Here is a 21,216-nt window from a genome sequence, read left to right on the forward strand (position 1 = left end):
AGCTGACAAGTATATACTCTAAACTGGGGGGCAGGGGGTGAGGGTGAATGAGTGGTTATGTTTAAAGTTTTTAGATACCACCCTTATATCAGTATCCCTAGGAGTTAGTGCTCTCACGTGGCTCAAAAGCAAAACCAACGCCTTATGTATACCTAAGTGGGCCATATTTCGAAGACAGTGGAACTCTGAATATAAGAATAAAACAGATTAAGGGGGCGAAGAATCCTCTCCAGGTACAGGGTACTGAGCACCTCCATCATCACAGTGATCCAGAGCCATGTGGCTGACAGGGTCTTGGTGCTCCAGCCTGGTTTCAGGCCTGAGCCTCCGAGGTGGGGGAGCCGAGTTCAGGACACTGGACCACCAGAGACCTCCCGGCCCCACTTAATATCAATCAGCAAGAGCTCTCCCAGAGACCTCGGTCTCAATGCTAAGACCCAGCCCCACCCAATGGCCACCAAGCTCCAGTGCTGGACGTCCCATGCCCAATAACTATCAAGACAGGAACACAACCCCACCCATTAGCAGAGAGGCTGCCTAAAATCATACTAAGGTCACAGACACCCCAAAACACACCACCGGACGTCGCCCTGCCCACCAGAAAGACAAGATCCAGCCCCACCCACCAGAACACAGGCACCAGTCCCCTCCACCAGGAAGCCTACACAAGCCACTGAACCAACCTTACCCACTGGGGGCAGACAGCAAAAACAACGGGAACTACAAACCTGCAGCCTGCGAAAAGGAGACTCCAAACACAGTAAGTTAAACAAAATGAGAAGACAGAGAAATATGAAGCAGATGAAGGAGCAAGGTAAAAACCCACCAGACCAAACAAACGAAGAGGAAATAGGCAGTCTACCTGAAAAGGAATTCAGAGTAATGATAGTAAAGATGATCCAAAATCTTGGAAATAGAATGGAAAAAATACAAGACATGTTTAACAAGGATGTAGAAGAACTAAGGAACAAACAAACAATGATGAACAACACAATAAATAAAATTAAAAATTCTCTAGAAGGAATCAATAGCAGAATTACCGAGACAGAAGCACAGATAAGTGACCTGGAAGATAAAACAGTGGAAATAACTACCACAGAGCAGAATACAGAAAAAAGAATGAAAAGAACTGAGGACAGTCACAGAGACCTCTGGGACAAAATTAAACACACCAACATTCGAATTATAGGGGTCCCAGAAGAAGAAGAGAAAAAGAAAGGGACTGAGAAAATATTTGAAGAGATTATAGTTGAAAACTTCCCTAACATGAGAAATGAAGTAGTCAATCAAGTCCAGGGAGCACAGAGAGTCCCATACAGGATAAATCCAAAGAGAAACATGCCAAGACACATATTAATCAAACTTTCAAAACTTAAATACAAAGAAAAAATATTAAAAGCAGCAAGGGAAAAGCAACAAATAACATACAAGGGAATCCCCATAAGGTTAGCAGCTGATCTTTCAGCAGAAACTCTGCAAGCCAGAAGGGAGTGGCAAGACATATTTAAAGTGATGAAAGGGAAAAACCTACAACCAAGATTACTCTACCCAGCAAGGATCTCATTCAGATTTGACAGAGAAATGAAAACCTTTACAGACAAGCAAAAGTTAAGGGAATTCAGCACCACCAAACCAGCTTTGCAACAAATGCTAAAGATAAAGCAATCCTGAGAAAGAAAAATGGAGGTGGAGGAATCAGGTTCCCTGACTTCAGACTATACTACAAAGCTACAGCAATCAAGACAGTATGGTACTGGAACAAAAACAGAAAGATAGATCAATGGAACAGAATAGAAGGCCCAGAGATAAACCCATACACATATGGTCACCTTATCTGTGATAAGGGAGGCAAGAATATATACTGGAGAAAAGACAGACTCTTCAAGAAGTGGTGCTGGGAAAACTGGACACCTACATGTAAAAGAATGAAATTAGAACACTTCCTAACACCATACACAAAAATAAACTCAAAATGGATTAAAGACCTAAATGTAAGGCCAGACACCATCAAACTCTTAAAGGAAAACATAGGCAGAACACTCTATGACATAAATCACAGCAAGATCCTTTTTGACCCACCTCCTAGGGAAATGGAAATAAAAACAAAAATAAACAAATGGGACCTAATGAAACTTAAAAGCTCTTGCACAGCAAAGGAAACCATAAACAAGATGAAAGGACAACCCTCAGAATGGGAGAAAATATTTGCAAATGAAAGAACTGACAAAAGATTAATCTCCAAAATTTACAAGCAGCTCATGCAGCTCAATATGAGAAAAACAAACAACCCAATCCAAAAATGGGCAGAAGACCTAAATAGATATTTGCACAAAGAAGATATACAGATTGACAACAAACACATGAAAGGATGCTCAACATCACTAATCACTGGAGAAATGCAAACCAAAACTATAATGAGGTATCACCTCACACCGGTCAGAATGGCCATCATCAAAAAATCTACAAACAGGGGCTTCCCTGGTGGCGCAGTGGTTGAGAGTCCGCCTGCTGATGCAGGTGACGCGGGTTCGTGCCCCAGTCTGCGAGGATCCCACATGCCACGGTGCGGCTTGGCCCGTGAGCCATGGCCGCTGAGCCTGCGCGTCCGGATCCTGTGCTCAGCAACGGGAGAGGCCACAACAGTGAGAGGCCCGCGTACTGCAAAAAAAAAAAAAAAAAAAAAAAAAAAAAAAAAAAAAAAAAAAAAAAAAATCTACAAACAGTAAATGCTGGAGAGTGTGTGAAGAAAAGGGAACCCTCCTGCACTGTTGGTGGGAATGTAAATTGATACAGCCACTATGGAGAACAGTATGGCGGTTCCTTAAAAAACTAAAAATAGCACTACCATATGACCCAGCAATCCCACTACTGGGCATATACCCTGAGAAAACCATAATTCAAAAACAGACATGTACCACAATGTTCATTGCAGCACCATTTACAATAGCCAGGACATGGAAGCAACCTAAGTGTCCATCGACAGTTGAATGGATAAAGAAGATGTGGCATATATATACAATGGAATATTACTCAGCCATAAAAAGAAACGAAATTGAGTTATTTGTAGTGAGGTTGATGGATCTAGAGTCTGTCTTACAGAGTGAAGTCAGAAAGAGGAAAACAAATACCGTATGCTAACACATATACGGAATCTAAAAAAAAAAAAAAAGTGGTTCTGATGAACCTAGGGGCAGGACAGGAATAAAGATGCAGATGTAGAGAATGCACTTGAGGACACGGGGAGGGGGAAGGGTAAGCTGGGACGAAGTGAGAGAGTGGCATGGACATATACACACTACCAAATGTAAAATAGATAGCTAGTGGGAAGCAGCTGCCTAGCACGGGGGTCAGCTCGGTGCTTTGTGACCACCTAGACAGGGTGGGATAGGGAGGGTGGGAGGGAGACGCAAGAGGGAGGGTATATGGGGATATATGTATATGTATAACTGATTCACTTTGTGATACAGCAGAAATTAACAGAACATTGTAAGGCAATTATACTCCAATAAATATGTTTTTAAAAAAAAAGAAGAAAAGAGATTATAAGTGGTACAACACCTAAGCAACTATCTTCTTATTGCCTTTCTCTTCTGTAAGGTTATGCTTCTGACTCTCCTCCCTTCTATATGATTGATGTGGTTATTAGGGACTAGGAGCCACTCCTAATACAGGAACCAGCCACGTAAAAACTACTGGAGAACAGAAAGGCCGTAGGGAAATATTGATTGAGTGACTTAGAGCAGCTCTATTCTAGGTCTTAAGGCAAAAGACTATACCATTCTTTCTTTCATACTCAGAGGGCAAAAATTCAAAGGTCAAGAAGAGAAGGTGTCTCTGGACTTAACAAAATGAGTCTTCAGGCTCACAGTATTTATCCTAGTTCATTAGAGTAAGAAATCACAGGTATTTGAGGACAACGGGTAGTAGAGAACATGTAATTGCCTGGATCTTCTCAGTGCAGGGAAATGTTGGTTGAAGATTTTCTATCAGGGGACATGATTAATTAATATTTTTTTAAGCTTTGACAATTTATTGAGGAAAAAAAAACTAACTGTGGGCCAAATTGACCTTCTGCAGGCCAGAGTCAGCCTTTGAGCATGCCCAGTTAGGGCTTCTGCAGTAGCCCACTGGTTAGGGATTCTGGGGAGTACATGGGGCTGCGTCTGAAGGGCCGTGGCTGGCTAAGGAGCTTGGGCTTCATCCTTTAGGACCTGGAAACATGTCCTGGAAGTCTTCCCCGGCCTGAGATGGAATTTCTCCTCCCTCAGCACCTCATACCCCTCTCACGGTGCACCCTGGCATTAGTGTCCCTTTTATACGAGTGTGTCTGTCCTGCTGGACTTGGATGTGAACGTCTGCTTCATCTTCCTGTCCCCTGTCCTGCCCATTGCTGAACCATTCCAGGGTCAGCGTCGGCAAGAGTGTGATTCTCTGACTTTCCAAGATGGCGGCTTTTCTCGTTTGTGTACTAGTGGTGGGTGTTCCTTGGGAGGAGAAGGTCAAAGTGGGCTCAGGGCTGGATGTCATCACACATGGTGTCTCTCCCCCAGGATCCGGCTGCAGAAGCCAGGATGAAGGTGGCCTGCATCACAGAGCAGGTCTTGACCCTGGTCAACAAGAGACTAGGTCTCTACCATCACTTTGATGAGACAGTCAATAGGTACAAACAATAGGTACCCTCAATTCAAAGATGAAAATAACTGCAAACAAATTGGAACTCAACTTAGTAGGTGTATTTTTCACAGAGATATGGGTAAAGCAACTCTTAAATTACTGTCCATATATTCTAGGACTGAACAAATGAGCAAATACATAGGTGATGTTTGGTGCTATAATTTTTACTGTTGGAAAAGGTAGATATAGATACTGAATTCAGAAAAACTAGGAAAAATCTTGTGGTATTGGATTGGAATTAGAGGTATCAGCATAAACTCATGATTTTCAATATATGTAGATAATAGACATAGATATATAGATATAGTAGATATTGTTGTGTATGATTATGTATGTGTGTGTATGTAGATGTATGTATACATACAGCTATTTCCTAATGAATCTGTCTATATATACATCTCTCTACCGAGAGAACCTAGAAGCAATACTGTTAGCAATGAGCGTACCTAGTGCCCAAATCTTAGTTTCTAAATACTATTCTCTACTAAAAGAAACAAGGGCTCCTTGGAGAAACAGTTGATTCTATGGCTGGGGCAGGGAAATGACAAAATGAGCCTGTAATTATTTTGTTATGCCAGAAATTAAGGACATGACCATAGAATGATTGGGGCATTTCCAAAGGATCAGGAGGCAGCTTGAAGGCACCTACAACCTGGGACAACTTGAGCACTGAAATAAATAATGACAGTGATGTATTATAATGTATTTAATAAAACAAAAATTCATGAGTCAAAAGAAGGAAGGAAAAGAAAGAAAGAAAGAAAGAAAGAAAGGGAAGAAAGACAAAAAGGAGAAAGAAGACTTTCTTACAGTAGAGTGGCAACTAATAAATATAGAATATGAATGAGTTGAAAAATCACTATTTTGCAACTATCACAGGCAAGAAAGCATCCAACGAATATAAATTGGTGAGTGAAAGTTTGAAAAGAAACAAGTTATTATGTAGTCTGGAATATCTCCCCATGAACTACTTATTAATTCAGTAGAGCAAAATAGTAACATTAGAGTAGAGACACCTGGCAGACCCCACCTTAACCAAATGATTAAAGTTAACATCACTGGGCCCAAACAGACATAATATGCCTCCTGATAATGAGGCACTGAGAAGAACACAATGTCATTTCTGTGTTGTTCCTGCCCAAAATGCGTAACTTTAATCCAATCATGAGGAAACATCAGACAAATCCATACTGAGAAATATTCTATAAAAAACTGGCCTGAACTCTTCAAAAAAGATCATGGTATAAAAGACAAAGAAAGGCTGAGAAACTGTTTCACATTAAAGGAAATTAAAGAGACATGACAACTAAATGTACTACCATCTACTGAACTGAATAGTAGACAATAGTATGTACTGAATTAAATATCCTATTTTGATCATTGTAATATGGCTATATAAGAAAATGTTCTTGTTCTTAAAGGAGACAGTTAAGTATTTAGAAGTGAAGAGTCATGACGTCTGCAACTTACTCCTCAAAAGTCCATTTAAAGATATGTAATAATAATAATATTAACAATGACAACTATAAGAATGATAATGTAAATTAAATATTCAGTTCTGCTTTCTTAAAACTAAATAATCCCAATTATTTTAGCCTTTTAAATCTATATGAGACAAAAATGTTGCATGGTTTAAGTAGAAACTTGGGAAGTTAAAAAAAGGATCTATAGTCTCAATCCAATTCAATTTAATAAAAAATTATTGAGGACCTACCTATCCACAGGAGTCCTATATTTAAAGAGCTCACAGTTTATTGGAGAAGGAAAACATGCATGTAAACTAGTATAACAGAAGTATTCTATAAGTATCGAAATGAAGTATAAGAAAGTACTAAAGGAATGTTGAGAGAAAATGATTGACTACTGACTACTACAGACTGACTACTATATTAGTATTATTTAACATTTACTATTTATAGTTAGGCACTGTACTGTTTTATATATTAATTCATTGAATGTACTAACAATCTTATGAGGTAGGTAGTATTATTATCCCCATTCTACAGATGAGGCCATTGAGGTACAGAGAATTGCCAGGTGAGAAAACAGAGAATTCAGACATTCTCAGTAGAGAATCTGGCCATAGGTTACCTAGCTAGCTAGTAGCCCAAGTTTCAAACTCAGGCAGACTGACTCCATAATCCATGAAGAAGGCTTAATGAAGGAAGCAGCATTTGAGTTAATCCTTAAAAGATGATTATAATTTCAGTGGAATCGGAAGAAGAAAGAAGACTATGTAAGGCTGGAGGAAAAATAATGGTGAAGGCAGGGAGACAGTAAATATAGATTGTATAAGGAACAGCAAAAAGTTCAGGGGATGTTATGTAAGATGTAGGGAGAGAAATGGGTGAGAGCAGAGGATAAGAGACTAGACAGGCTTATGAAATATATTAGACTCCATCATGAGAATTAATATAATATAGTCTTTGATGGTAAAGAAGCTGATTCTTATAATATGCACCACAATCTTGATGTAACTCAATACAGTCAGTATAAGGAGTCAGTCTGTGAAATATCCAAATGAACCAAGTACCAATAATACCTTATTACAATTCAATTTCTCCTAAAAGACAGTACCAGAGCACAAATCATAAGAATACATTCATAGTGACCTCTGCCCCTCTATGTGAATAATTTCATTTCACAAAGATCCTATGACTATGCAATATTGAAATTGCCAGAACTGAAAACAGAACATCTAAAATGCCACAATTCTACCTTAGTTTAACAAGACTATAAACGTTTAGGAAACAGTAAATGAAATGTGAGTACACCATGTAGCCTTGCTGTTATAGCTCCATCTTTGTCATAATATTTATGAAAACAAGGTGATCCAATTAAAGGGATATAATGAGTAATATATTCCATGAGCTCCATTAGATATGCACTTCTAACCAGTAAAATGACTAGACACGAATGCTTAATGTCAACTTTGAGTTGTTAGCAGATGTAATTGAGTCCTCACACTAATAAGTGAAAATATTATTTTGCCTTCATAGTAGACATTATAGACAAAGCAAAGCATGTGGCACTTAAAAGCTTTTTTAATTTTTAATATAAATATTAATAAAAATATGACTTTTATTTAGTAAATTATAGGTTTAACTCATTCAGAATCTATACTATAACTGAAGAGTATAGAAAATCTAATGGCACATAAAAACGAACATTTAAGCTTTGTAAAGTGTCAAAAAAATTTTAAAGTAAAACATTAACAAATTCATTAGTGACTATTTCATATATTTAATAAAAGACAAAAAATAGATTTCATTTTTATACAAATATCTTTGCAACAGAGTTCTTAACTATCCAACATAATCTTCTTCCATTTTGGAACAATACTAAAGTATTTCCTCGATTGACAGAACAGAATCGATTAGTAATAAGATACAGGCAATATCAGGAAGCATCATAGAAGAGAAGAATATGAAAAAGGAAGGCAAATGATTTCAAAGAACATTTGAAAAATCAAAACATATTTGGATTAGTATAAAACTAAAGAATACATGAACAATTAAAGAAATAGAACATTGAGCTAAAAAAAATTCTTCACCTAAAAATACCTAAAATGGCATTTAAAATTCAACAATCATCCTTTACATGCCTAACTGGACTTCTGAGAGTAAGGAAAACCCATAGGGCCTTAAAAAGGGGGAAAGGAACTAAAAAGTAGTGTAATAATCTTGAACTGACACTATAGCTCCCTGGAGGGTATTTGCTGACAATAGAGATCTAGGCTTTAACAGCAAGACAAAGAAGATAGGCTAGTCCTTGATCCCTAGCATGGTGGAGAGTTGAAACTAATATCACTACATGAAAGCAGAAACCTTGAAAAGCTATATTCATTATGAAAAAATGCATTAAAAAAAAGAGTTCTACCCAAAGCAAAGGAAGGTGAAAAAAGTTAACTTTTCTGTTTAAACCTCAGTTCCAGACAGAAAAGGCTGAAGGAATCTCAACCTGAAAAAATAATGTTAAGTTCTAGTGCCTTAAGTTAAATACTTTAAGATGTCTGGCATAAACAAATAAATCCTTTCTATGGGAATTCATTCCTATCCCAGGCCCCACAAGATTCCAAGATTTAAATAACCCATAAAATCAATTTATAATCTAAAATTACAGAACTAATAGGGATATGAGACACCGGCAGTGAAGTCAACAGAAACAATAAACAGCAGAATTAGACCTCTATGGACATCAGCTATTAGAAATAATAAATACAGAATATAAAATCACTATGTTTAAACAATTATAAAAAGAGGAAACTGAAACATGAACAAGGAAAAGTTTATTATCAAAACAAATATAGTTTTTAGCAATAAAAATATTATTTAACTAAAAATCTAACTATCAAAATATTTTTTCAAACAATATTTTAAACAATTGGAAATGATTATGAACTGGTTATTAGATGATGAAGGAATTTTTGTTGATTCTTATAAAGCGTGATAATGACGTGATTATTTAAGATGTCAATATTTTTTAGATGTGTGTACTATAGTATGATGTGTTATCTGGGATAGGCTTCAAAATACTTCAGCAAAGAAAAAAAAAGGAACAGATGAACCAGTGTAGGAAAATATGAGAAATATTAAATCAGAGCAATGTGTATCCATCAAATTTTGTAATAAAAATAAAATGAAAACTCAGTGGATAGTATGATCAGAATATTAGATATAGACAAAGAGAGAACTAGAGAACTAGAAGATGGATCTGAAGAGGGTATCCAGATTATGAGTAAAATTTAAAGGATAAAAAAAAAAAACAACCTTACCTTCCTTTGGGCTCACTGCTGCAGGAAGAGTATCCCAATCAAGGGTCCAAGTAGGGCAAGGGTGGGGAGAAAACATCACTTCAATGCCTTTTTCCTAGAAAAGGAGATAGGCCCTTTCCAAATTAATAAATTAATAAAATCCTGTTATGTTCTAGAAGACCAAATTTCTATTTTTTACACTGGCAAGGAGGGACACAGATTTTAATAATCATCAAGTATTCCTCAAAATATTTAGTTACATAAGAAATATATGTTGAGTTTCATAACAGCATGGTTACTTTCCTATTAAATTATTATTAAATTTCCTATTTAAATTATTACCTGAAGTGACACAGAAGTAATAAGCTACTTAGAAATATTGTGTGTCAAAGAGAAATGTCACCTGAGAATAAAAGTTTTGTCAAAAACAATCCACATAATCAAAACTGACTCTGTATATGTCCATCAAGTTCTGTCTTGGATTATACAAAAATTGCCACAGCCTAGGAGCTATATTCACAGAATCAAAAAGTCCCTACTTTAACACTCACCCCAAAATATCATCCATACTAGTCTTTTACAAGTATCTACAAAGTCTCTAGAAAAGGATCCCTTTGTTTTAACCAAATGGTTCCCAACATTTTTTTTCCACCATTTAAAGAAATGATCATCCCTCTTCCATATATAAAACAATTCTCAGGTTCCTTCCTCATGTTAAAAGTTATACATTTATTTATTTGATCTACAGACAGTGGCATGGCATACACATGGATTCCCAGAACCTTTCCAATCACATTCTGTGTCCACAGCCTACAGGATAGATATCCATGGTTCTGGAAATTTTTTTATCTGCGGGAATATCCTATTCAAAAGAAAAATCCTTGAGAATCTATCATTAGCCCCTTTGTATCGGTTAGTTCGTGAGATTACTTTCCATTATGAAAACTAGCTGAATTTCAGTGCCAAAGGAAATAGTATAAAAATTCTTTTGTTGGGGTAGAGCTATAGCTACAAGTATAGAGGTCTAGAGTACTTACCCCCTCCAGAAAGATAAACACATCTCTCTGACATCATCTACCTCTCTCCTATCTCCCTTAGTCTAGCCATATTGAACTTCCCGCTATTCCTCATTTCACCACACTTATTCCTAACTTAGAGTCTTCCATAAAATACAACTATATTGAGATATAATTTCTAGGCCATAAAAATCTGTCCCTTTATGGCATACAATACAATGGTTTTTAAAATATTCAGTTGTGAATCACCACTATCTAATTTGAGAACATTTTCATCACCTCAAAAAGATGTCCCATACCCATTAGCAGACACTCTCCATTCTCTCCCCAAAGCTCCCTGCTCTAGGCAGCTACTGATCCACTTTCTGTCTCTGTAGATTTGCTCAGGGTCTTCTTACTAGCTGGATCCTCTTAGAACACTTCATCCAAATCTTCAAATGTTCATTCAGGTCATTTGCTCAATGTCTTCACATAGTCAGATAAGCCTTCCTGACCACCTTATCTAAAAAATGATCCTGACCTCAATCATCTGCACCCCCCTCATCCCACATTATTTTTTATAGCATTTATCAATACCTAATGTGTTATACATTTATTTGTGGTTTTTCTTTATTTACCTCCCCCACCAGAATGTAAGCTCCATGAAGGCAGTCCAATTTGTTCTTCATACATCCAACATTCAGAACAATGTCTGGTGTTTAGTAGACACAAGTACATTTTTTGACTGGATACATAAATTTAAAACCTCTAGAGAATAAGGGAGATTTTGGAGGCAAGATTGTGAATAAGAAAACAGAAGGAAAAAAAGGCGAGATGTGAGCGTTCCTAAGAAAAACTTTCCTACTTTACACATCTGCTTAGGGCCAATTTCATGTGTCCTCACTGCAACTGGCAAAAAAGAAAAAAAAAAAGCAAAAACACAAAAAAACAACAAAAAAAACCTGACTATACAGAAATGAGAAGTTACAGTATAAAAAAATTAATACATTCATAGAATATGTTAATTTGATATAATATTGTCTTTCAAATATATGACAATAGAGAAACATGTAAGTAGCAAAAACAATGCCCTATTAAAAAGGAAAATGTTACTATGGTGAACTTCTTTAATAAGGTTGGAAAAGTGAAAAAGAAAAAAAAAAGAAAATGTATTGTATCCAATATGCACTATCAAGTTAGAATTACATGAAAATTGAAATGATAACTTTTTAGATTTGAACATTCCGTTCTTATAAAATTGCAGATGTGATGTCCTAGTCAACTTTTATACAATCGTAAAATTTAAAATCAGAAATGACTCGTACAAAGTGTGTACTACACTCTCCTAATTTATAAAAGGAGAAATTGAGACCCTATGGTTAAGTGACTTACTGAAGGTAATAATGTTAGCTTGACTACAAAGCTGGGACTAGAACCCAAGTCACCTGGTCTCTAGTATAGCCTTCCCATGGACTGTTCCCAAGCCAATGACTGAGAGTCTCGGGCTCAGAGACTGAGTGGCAGACCATTTTTGAGAAATACGGAACTCTCTGACAGATGACTCAGGCTCAAGGATTCCCCACTAGCTTGACAAAACTTTCTTAGAACTGCACTGAAGTCTGACTTTTCTGACCCAACCTTCCTTCCTTTCCCATTTTCACGCACAGGGATCAAAACTGCACAGCGTTCTGAAGGCTCCCGCAGCCTCCTCTGGCTCCCTCCCCACTTTCCCTCACAGATGTTCCCCTCAGTATACCTCTTGCCCATCTAACCCCATCTTGGAGTTTGCTACTTGAGGACCTGAACTAACACATCCCCTGTAAATTAAAAATTCAGGATTCCTTTATATTTTTTATATTATTACAAAAGGGCTTATTTTTATAATTTTTTATTGTCCATATGTATTTTATTTATTTTTTTAAATTGGGGTATAGTTGTTTTACAATGTTGTGTTAGTTTCTACTGTACAATTGTTTATTAACTTTTTTCTGAATTTAAATTCTAGTCACCTCTCTTTTTTTTTTTTTTTGCGGTACGTGGGCCTCTCACTGTTGTGGCCTCTCCCGTTGCAGAGCACAGGCTCCGGACGTGCAGGCTCAGGGGCCATGGCTCACGGGCCCAGCCACTCCGTGGCATGTGGGATTTTCCTGGACCTGGGCACGAACCCATGTCCCCCGCACCGGCAGGCGGGCTCTCAACCACTGCGCCACCAGGGAAGCCCCACCTGTCTCTTTTTTATAGATATTTTAAAATGTATCAAATGCAAATGTCTTTCCTAATGTCATTTTATTGCTGGAAAAGCACAGGTAGAAAAGTTTGAATTACCAATCTTTTTTTCAAGACTGCATAAGTATGAATTAAAATAAAAGCACAGATTTTTGGTTTGTTGAAATTTTTAAAATTAGTATTTTAATACAAGAGTACTCTCCTGACAATTATTTTTTAAAAAACACTCAGGAGGTAAACGAGAGATCGTTGAGCAGTATAACCATCTGATCAAGACACATCAAACTTTGGACCTGCTTTGATATCTTCTATAATCAACTGTACCATCTGTTTCATTGTTTCATCACTAGGCTAAGAAAGCTTAGCTGAAGAGATAAGGGGCTGGTGTCACTACTAATATCTTCTGCTTTTCTAAATCAGCAAACTTTCTGTTAACTATAGAACTCAAATACTTCCTAACCCAAGTTGAAAAATACAATGATTTTCTTTCCAATACAACTCAGATGACTAGCTCAAATTACTTCATGAATTTTCTATTTGAATAAATCTTCAAACAGTCTAAGTTAAAAGCAAAACATTTTCGCAGATTGTTTTGAATGATAGAGAAAAGAAAGCCTATTGGTGAAAACTTTTACACTTAGTACTATTAGAAACAAATTATGCTGCAAAGAGAGAAAAATAAATCATGTGCTCTTATTACATAAAAAGTCATAAAATCAAAGAATAAAGTAAAAACAGAATTCAAAGAATTCAAAAATCTTAAATTTAGACAAAACCTTGGAAAATATATTGAGATAATCATCTTCATATTTCTTTAATTCAAATCATCACCTCAAAATTAAGAAACTGAGAAACCAGTTCCTTGTAACAGAAAAACATCAGGTTAAAACAATAAACTTGACCAGGTGTGATATGACTTTGGTGTCTCGAATATAAAAACAAAAAATTCTGAGAAAAATACTCTTAAAAATATATATTCTGACTTGTTTGGCTCCAAAGACACATAATATTAAAAATCTTCAATTTACTATATTTCACTTAAATCCAAAGACTAGCAGAAATATTAATTGGTCAAGAGAGATATAAATAAAATTTATAAAATGTAAAAACAAAAATGTTATACAAGTTGGGGTAAAATGCTCAGCAACTTTATCACATGAAAGCTTTCAAACAAAATTTTAATAAAAACAATTTAATTACCATTAACTTAGTCATAGTGGGTCTTGGTCCTCCTATAAATGAAGGATCATTTTGCTCCTCTGCACATGGGACCTCATCTAAGCTTGGTTGCTGTTCATTCGAGGTGGTCTGTAATTCTGGTAAATTGAGAAATTGGATCCCACACTGAGAAGCTGTTGTTTTTACTCTTGGCACTTCCTGAATTCTCTGGTACCAGGCAGCCAGCAGTGGAAATTCTACCAGCTTTTCAGAAAGTTTCTTGCAGATAATTACCTAGGCAATTACAAAGAACAAAACACATTATTATATAATTTTTGTTTGTTATAAGAGCTGATTGAGGTAACTTTACATACCATAAAACTCACACATTTAAAGAATGAGTTTTAGTAAATTTATACAGTTGCACAACCACCACCATAATCCAGTACCATTACACTCAACATCACACCAAAAAGTTCCCTTGTGACCATTTGCAATCAGTCTCTGCTCCACAGTCAGTTGTAGGCAATCTATGATCTGCTTTTCATGTGTATAACTCTGCCTTTTCTAAAATTTCATATATTTAAATGGAATCACAAAATGTGCCTTTTTTCACTTAGCAATATGATTTTGAGATCCATCCATGTAGTTGCATTTATCAGTAGTTTGTTTCTGTTTATTATGATGCAGCATTTAAAGTAAGGCTTTTATTTATTCAAATTAGAAGCATTTGAAACCATTACCCCTGATGTAAATTAATATGTTTATTTTCTCTTGGTCAGATGCTTTCTCTCCAGCACCACCACCAAACTTCAATTTCTTTAAAAATTAGAATGTTCTTGCTTCTTTGTGAGAACTGAATGTTGTTTCCATAGAAACAGTTATAATGTTACAAACAGATTATGACTTACGAACAGATAAAATGAAAAGGTCAAGTCACAGAAAATCTCTACAAATGTATCTAGCAATAATCAGTGCCAAAACAGGAGTCAGAAAGGACAAAAATTAATGAAAAATTTCACACATATATATAGTCTATTTTAACTGGACTTTAAGGTTAAATAAGAATTGATTATAAGAACAGGGTTTATGTCTAATTCTCTTTGTATACTACAAGCGCTTAAAACACTGCCTTGCAAAAAATACTGAGTGAATGAACAAATGATCAAGAAACCATTTATTGACCTCAAAGAATAATCCCCTAAATTAGTGTTTTTCAAACTGCTGCTTACAACCCATTAGGAGATTTAAAAATCAATTAAAAATTTTTTTTAATGAAATTAAATAGAAAATATCAGAGTACATAGCATGTAGTAAGGTGGGTTATTTTCTGTTTATATATATCTATATTCATATATATAATATAAAGATGTATATTTGTTTTTGTATGCTCAGTCACCTTGTAAAATGCATTATTTACTGTGAAAAGTAAAAAAGTTTGAAAAATACTGTCTAAATGGTACTCTGGGAGCCAAAAAGTTTCTAATTCTCAACAAAATACTTAATTGTCTGGAAACAGATTATGTGCTATGGGAATTGAGCTTTAAGCCATGATAAATTAATCAAATAAGAAATTTCTCATTTCCTCACCTTTCCTTTACTCCCCTTGGTAGTGATTTATTCTTACTTGTTAGACGCATATGACATCTTTCCCTCCTTTTGAAAATAAGTTGTGATTAAACAACAATAATTCATGTTTAAAAAATTTGAGGAGTTTTACTCTGCATGACAGGTTATCCCATTTAATCAATATGCCAGGCTGCTCTGCTAATATCCAGACAGCTCAGGAGGTACGGCACCACATTCATTAATTACACTTGAGAAGATATATTTATGGATGAGGCTAATGTTAAATGTGTGAAATGAAAATTAAATTTGTTCCTAAGAAATGATTTGTAAAAGATGTTGCCTGGCTGATAAGATCAAAATATTATAAATACCAGAGTTACTTAAGGACAAGAAAATAATTTATTCTCAAAATATTGGTAAAAAATTGCTATAAGACCACAAACTGAAATCCTAGTGGCTTTGTATTTAATTATAGCAAGAGGCAGAAAAACTTGTATGAATAAAAAGAGAAGCAAGATATTACACCTATCCAAAAGATCTCCTCCTCTGCATTACTTTCCAATCACTTATTATATAAAGTATTTTGTAATTCTTTTATGTCATTTCCTCAGTCCTGTCTACCCTTTCAAAAACACATCATAACCAACAAATATTTAGGTGAGCAGTGTAAGCAGTATAAAAAATAGTAAACAACCTGTCTAAATGGAAATATAATCCCAGTTCAGGGTCTTTTCTTACCATCTAGAACTGGTGAGTTAAAAATGAAAATTCTTAAGGACCTAAGGAATAGGACAGGGGATGGAAAATATAAATTAACTACGGCATCCATAATTTTTGCAATATGCCATCCAGTAGTGAGATTCCCATTTTATTCTCAATTTTATGCCAATGGGAACAGTGAAAGAGGTACTTAACATAGGTATTTTTGCTCAAAAATCTATTTCTACAATGATTTTACTTTAGTAATAAACACGTCATACTTTTAAAAAACTAAATTCAAAGCATTAGAAGTTAAAATGTATTAAGTTAAATCATAAATGTTCAAATTACAAAAATATTTCATAAAATGTCAACTTCTCTGTCTTCCAGGAGTAGAATGATCTTTTAAATAGTTCTATCAAAGTGTACCTGTTTAGTAGCAGTAACTTAAAAATAACTATAAAATTTTCTGGTATCAGAGAGAAGCAAGATTTTGCCTTAGTATGGTTATTCATTGTTATTTCTCCCTATGCTTCCTATTCTGTGTACTAGAAGGTTCTAGCAAATAAAGGGAGGGGGGAATCATAAGATGCATTTTAATTTATTCTTTTTTAATCCATTCCTGAAACTTTCCAGAGGAGAGGATTTTATCAGGCACCTTCCAGGAAGAAGTGTTGGGCTATCAGTGGTTAACTTTGCAAACTAACATCCTATGAAAAGGAAGAGAAGCTTGGAGCAGAGGTTTAGATATAACACCTTAGCCTCTCTCCCTGCTGTTGTTTTGCATATTTGGCTTTATTCTGTTTAGCAAAACTCAGTATTTTCCCTAACTCTTCTAATTTTGACCTCTGGTATACCAAACCTTGAATTAGCAAAATTGACTGCTCTTTCATATTCTTATCTTATTCCTGTGGCTAAATACTTTGGCCCTAGATTCAACTCCATGTTTCTGATCCAAACCTAGTAACTTGAACTTCATTCCTGATCATGAACTTGATCTTAATTCTGATCATTTGGACCACTACTCCATCACCTCAGTGGTGTGTTAATACAAGTATAAAGGCTCAGCTTCATAGCCACCATCTGAACTAAAATGGCTGCTTCGTAACCCAAGATGACTTACAAGAGGAAAATAAATACAAGAGAAATAACACCAAAGCTTTAGCCAAGAAAGATTAACTCCTGAAAGAAAATGTGATGATCTAGGAAAAATACAAACAAACAAAGGAAAATATTTAGAGAATTAGTTTACATAATGTCGAAACAGAAGAATTTAATCATAGAATACATGTAATAAAAAAGTTTTCTGCTATTTTAAACTGAGATGAAGACAGAGTTCCTTAGTTGTATCAATATTAGGTAGACTTACTCAGCAGTGGTCAGGATGATGTCCCACCTGATTGAAGGGGGAAAAAAATCCTCTCAATTAGGAACACCTCCACCTCAATTGATCCTCATCAGGTAAACAGTATTTTAAATTAAGCTAAAATTAAATGCAATTTAGCTGAAGATAGATGTCTGGATAATGATCTAAAAATAACCTTCATGCAGGTGAATCCAATTTTTTATGTTTTGTTGCCTTTGAAAGCAAATAATCAAGTCTTCTCTATCACCTTGTTTGATTTTCTTTGTAGCACTTACCATTATTTAAATATGTATTATTTATTTGTCTACGTGTTCATTTCTATCTTCCCTATTTTTCTATTTCTATTAGAATATTAACTCCATAAGGGCTGGGACCATTTCTGTCTTGTTCATCACTGTATTCCTAGTGCATACAACAGGGCATGACATATACAGGAGGCTTTCAATAAATTTCTCAAATGAATGAATTAATGGTTGTGCTGCTTTGATTCGATTTTTATGAAATTAGGAACAAATAGTTATCCAAGGAGACCAAGAAGCCATGAATACCAACAGTATTTCCTAATATGCACCAAATGACTGCTCTAATGATTGAAGTCGGTAATAACAGCAGAGGTGGGGGACTGGGGGGAGTCAGGGACAAGAGAATTTAGAAATCGTTTGACTACGAAAAAGAAAAAATCTACGTTTTTCTCCCCACCCAGGCCCATGGACAATATGAATACACATGACATTTACAATACTTAATCAACATCTAAATGATTCCTAGATCTCTTGTTCTCACATCCTTTGATTCTGAAGTTATTTTGGTTTCTAATCTTTTCTCGTTTACATTTTAAAGAAATGAGAAATGTTCTCTAAGAAAATGCCAATTGATTAATGCCACCTAACTTATTAGTGAAGCCTGGTCCCCAAATATATAGATTTTCGTTAGAAATCTCTTCTCATCTGTCAGTAGAGATGCCTGAAGTGTTGGTGATATATAATCAAAATGAAATCTGATATCTGATTCCTTAGTAAGGGAAAGGGTGAAATGCTTCAAAGTGAGAAAAATGCAGTTCTGGAAAACCAACTGGAAAGCTGCAGAGAGCTCTAGCTTCCCATGATCACTCTGATACTACTTTTACCTTGTCCTTTTTCCCTCCATAGACAGAAAAAAAATACATACATACATTTATATATGTATGTATATAAATATGTATATATATGTACACACACATATATACATGTATGTGTACCTGAACTGAAAAAGGAAACTTTACATATATAATCTCCCACAGCATTGAATAGTACTGCCAGCTATGTAACATAACAGAGATGAGGGTAAAATATTTCTGATTTAAAAATATCTAACATAATGAAATTAGCATTTGAAGAGACTACATAATTATAAAATATAGCTGACAAGAGTTTTTAGTATTTTAATACTGGAGCCTCTAGTATTAGAAGGTGATCACCACAGCATTTTAAAATTAATAATCATAACAAATGCTAATGTTTTAGCAACTCAGAACTAAAAGTCATAATAATTACTAACATGTATTGAAAGCAACTATGTGCCAAACATCGTTCACACTTTACACAAATTGTCATTTATTCCTCACACTGATCCTGTTAGATGGGCACTATTATCATTTCTATTTTACATATAAGAAAACGGAGACAGATATTAATAACTTGCCCAGGAGCATAATGGTATTAAGAAATGAAATAGGGACTCAAACCTGGGCAGTTTATAGACTGAAACATACAGCAATGTATCCACTCCTGATAAACCTTACCAAAAAATGATGGATACAGGGCAAGAGCACAATATCTGCCAAAGTGAAGTACAGGCCTTCTACAAACACATGGTCCAGAGGTGGAAGGTCAGAAGCTTTCGCTTTTCTAACGTGAGCAGGCTCCCTGTTGGCAGGAGCTGGTTCCTCATGTACTGTGAGCTTTGAAAATGCCACTCTCAGTTCCAGGCTCGCCGATGAAGAGTCCACCTCTTCAGATGTTTCCTGTCTATGGACCTTGCTCTTCGTTTCTTCCTTAGCAAGGGAAGGCCTAACCCCAGGAGCCTTCTGCTGCTTCAGCTTCTGCCGCCGGAGTTTGTCATCATTATGTACCCTAACGGGCTCACTAAGCTTCTTCTCAAGCTCTAGTATTTCGGCAGGGATAGTTGGGGGCTGGTCAGAAGATTCTTTGAGAAAATTCTCAATAGCTAAAGGGATGGTAAGTTCACATAGCCTGGTCCACTGACTAACCTGCAAAACAAAACAAGAAATGAAACGATTCTTTACTTTCAACGTAGCTTGAAGAAAAATAACTTTCTATTGGGAAATAAGACTGGTTTAGAGAATTTAAGTCTTGAGCTAAACCATCTCTGGGCTAGGCTTTTATGCTCTATCAAGAGACATTACAGTGCTTCAGAAGTGGTAACATTAAACAATGGAGGTTCAGCATTCCTGTATCTCGAACATATGCTATTCTCCTGTGTCCACTTACCGAATAAATCCTCACTTCCCAAAGCCTTTAAAGTACACTCCCCCTAAAAAAGCTCGGTTTCTGAAACACTGCTACTTTGAGCTCCTGTTCATATGTAAAATCCCCTTTAAAAATCCTCAGAGTAATTAAAAAGTAAAAAAAAAAAAGAGAAATCTTTCCCTAAAAATAATGTCTCTAAGCCTCATAAATTAAATCTTAAATTCTTATCTTCCAATACTGCGCTGAAATATCGGTATACGTGAAGGGCCATTTTAACTCTTTCATTGGTTACTGTAGTTTTTTGTTGTTGTTGTTGTTGTTGTTTTTGCGGTACGCAGGCCTCTCACTGTTGTGGCCTCTTCCGTTGCGGACGCGCAACAGGCTCCGGACGCGCAGGCTCAGCGGCCATGGCTCATGGGCCCAGCCGCTCCGCGGCACGTGGGATCTTCCCAGACCGGGGCACAAACCCGCGTCCCCTGCATCGGCAGGCGGACTCTCAACCACTGCGCCACCAGGGAAGCCCTGTAGTTTTTCTTAAGTAAATTAAATTTTATTTTCCAACAGAAAGTTCAAATAAATATTCAAGTGAATGTGTTGTCACTTATGGCTTTAAATAACAGAAAAGAGACATTATACTTACTTCAGCACAGGCTTTCAAGCAAGTCTTCTTAAAACCCAGAAGTTCCAAAATTTCCTTCTTTGAGGGGTCTGCTTCATATGATTTCTGAATTATGTGTCTCAGAACAACAGCAAGTCCTGCTCTACAGAAATTGTCTGGTCTTTCTACTACTGCAGGTAAACAGCAATTCTGGACTATTGGTGGAAGCTCTTGCCTTGAAATAATCTGTATTTCAACATCCTCAGACAGTACATTTTTAAGTAGTGAAATGCCTGTGCTTTCTCCCGTGAGGACTAAGCAAACTTTAAAGATTTTGCAGTCACAGTATGATAACAAAAATAAAGTTATAGATGTATGAAAAGGAAAGATGCACCCTTCTTTTTGGTGAGAAAAATCCAAGTATAGATATTCTTCTGTAAGACTTTTCTTAATGCCTTTCATTTTCTTCTTTCATTGGGTTACCTGAAGCATAAATTGAAGTGGTTATAGGTCTTAGAATATAGCAATTGCGAAGCTAAAATAAAAGATGAACATTTTAAAAACATTTTCTAGAAATCAGCAGGGATTTGTGATAGATATGATTCTACAAGAATTGGTTCTTGGAATGAATAAATGGCTTCCGAAAGAAAGATTCCTACCCTGTCCAATTAACTAGTCTTAAGGGTGATTTTATATCCAGCTCCTTTAAA

At 35.9% G+C, this 21,216-nt stretch overlaps 1 protein-coding gene across 2 annotated transcripts in view; it reads right to left on the reverse strand.

The window, feature by feature from the left end:
- GSTCD (glutathione S-transferase C-terminal domain containing) overlaps window positions 1-20,971 on the reverse strand; it is a gene marked incomplete at both ends in the record, with an annotated part of 121,731 nt that extends 100,760 nt beyond the window's left edge. Inside the window, 4 exons of one of the 2 annotated variants that reach the window (XM_079707942.1) lie at window positions 9,449-9,542; window positions 13,849-14,100; window positions 19,221-19,688; window positions 20,549-20,971. In XM_079707942.1, coding sequence (XP_079564068.1) covers window positions 9,449-9,542; window positions 13,849-14,100; window positions 19,221-19,688; window positions 20,549-20,968 — 1,234 coding nt within the window. The remainder of the gene's footprint in view (window positions 1-9,448; window positions 9,543-13,848; window positions 14,101-19,220; window positions 19,689-20,548) is intronic. The other variant, XM_079707941.1, reaches the window with a different exon arrangement.
- Window positions 20,972-21,216: the final 245 nt, after the last annotated feature.

Source organism: Hyperoodon ampullatus (assembly GCF_949752795.1).
Source record: "Hyperoodon ampullatus genome assembly, chromosome: 1".
Lineage (NCBI taxonomy): Eukaryota > Metazoa > Chordata > Mammalia > Artiodactyla > Ziphiidae > Hyperoodon > Hyperoodon ampullatus.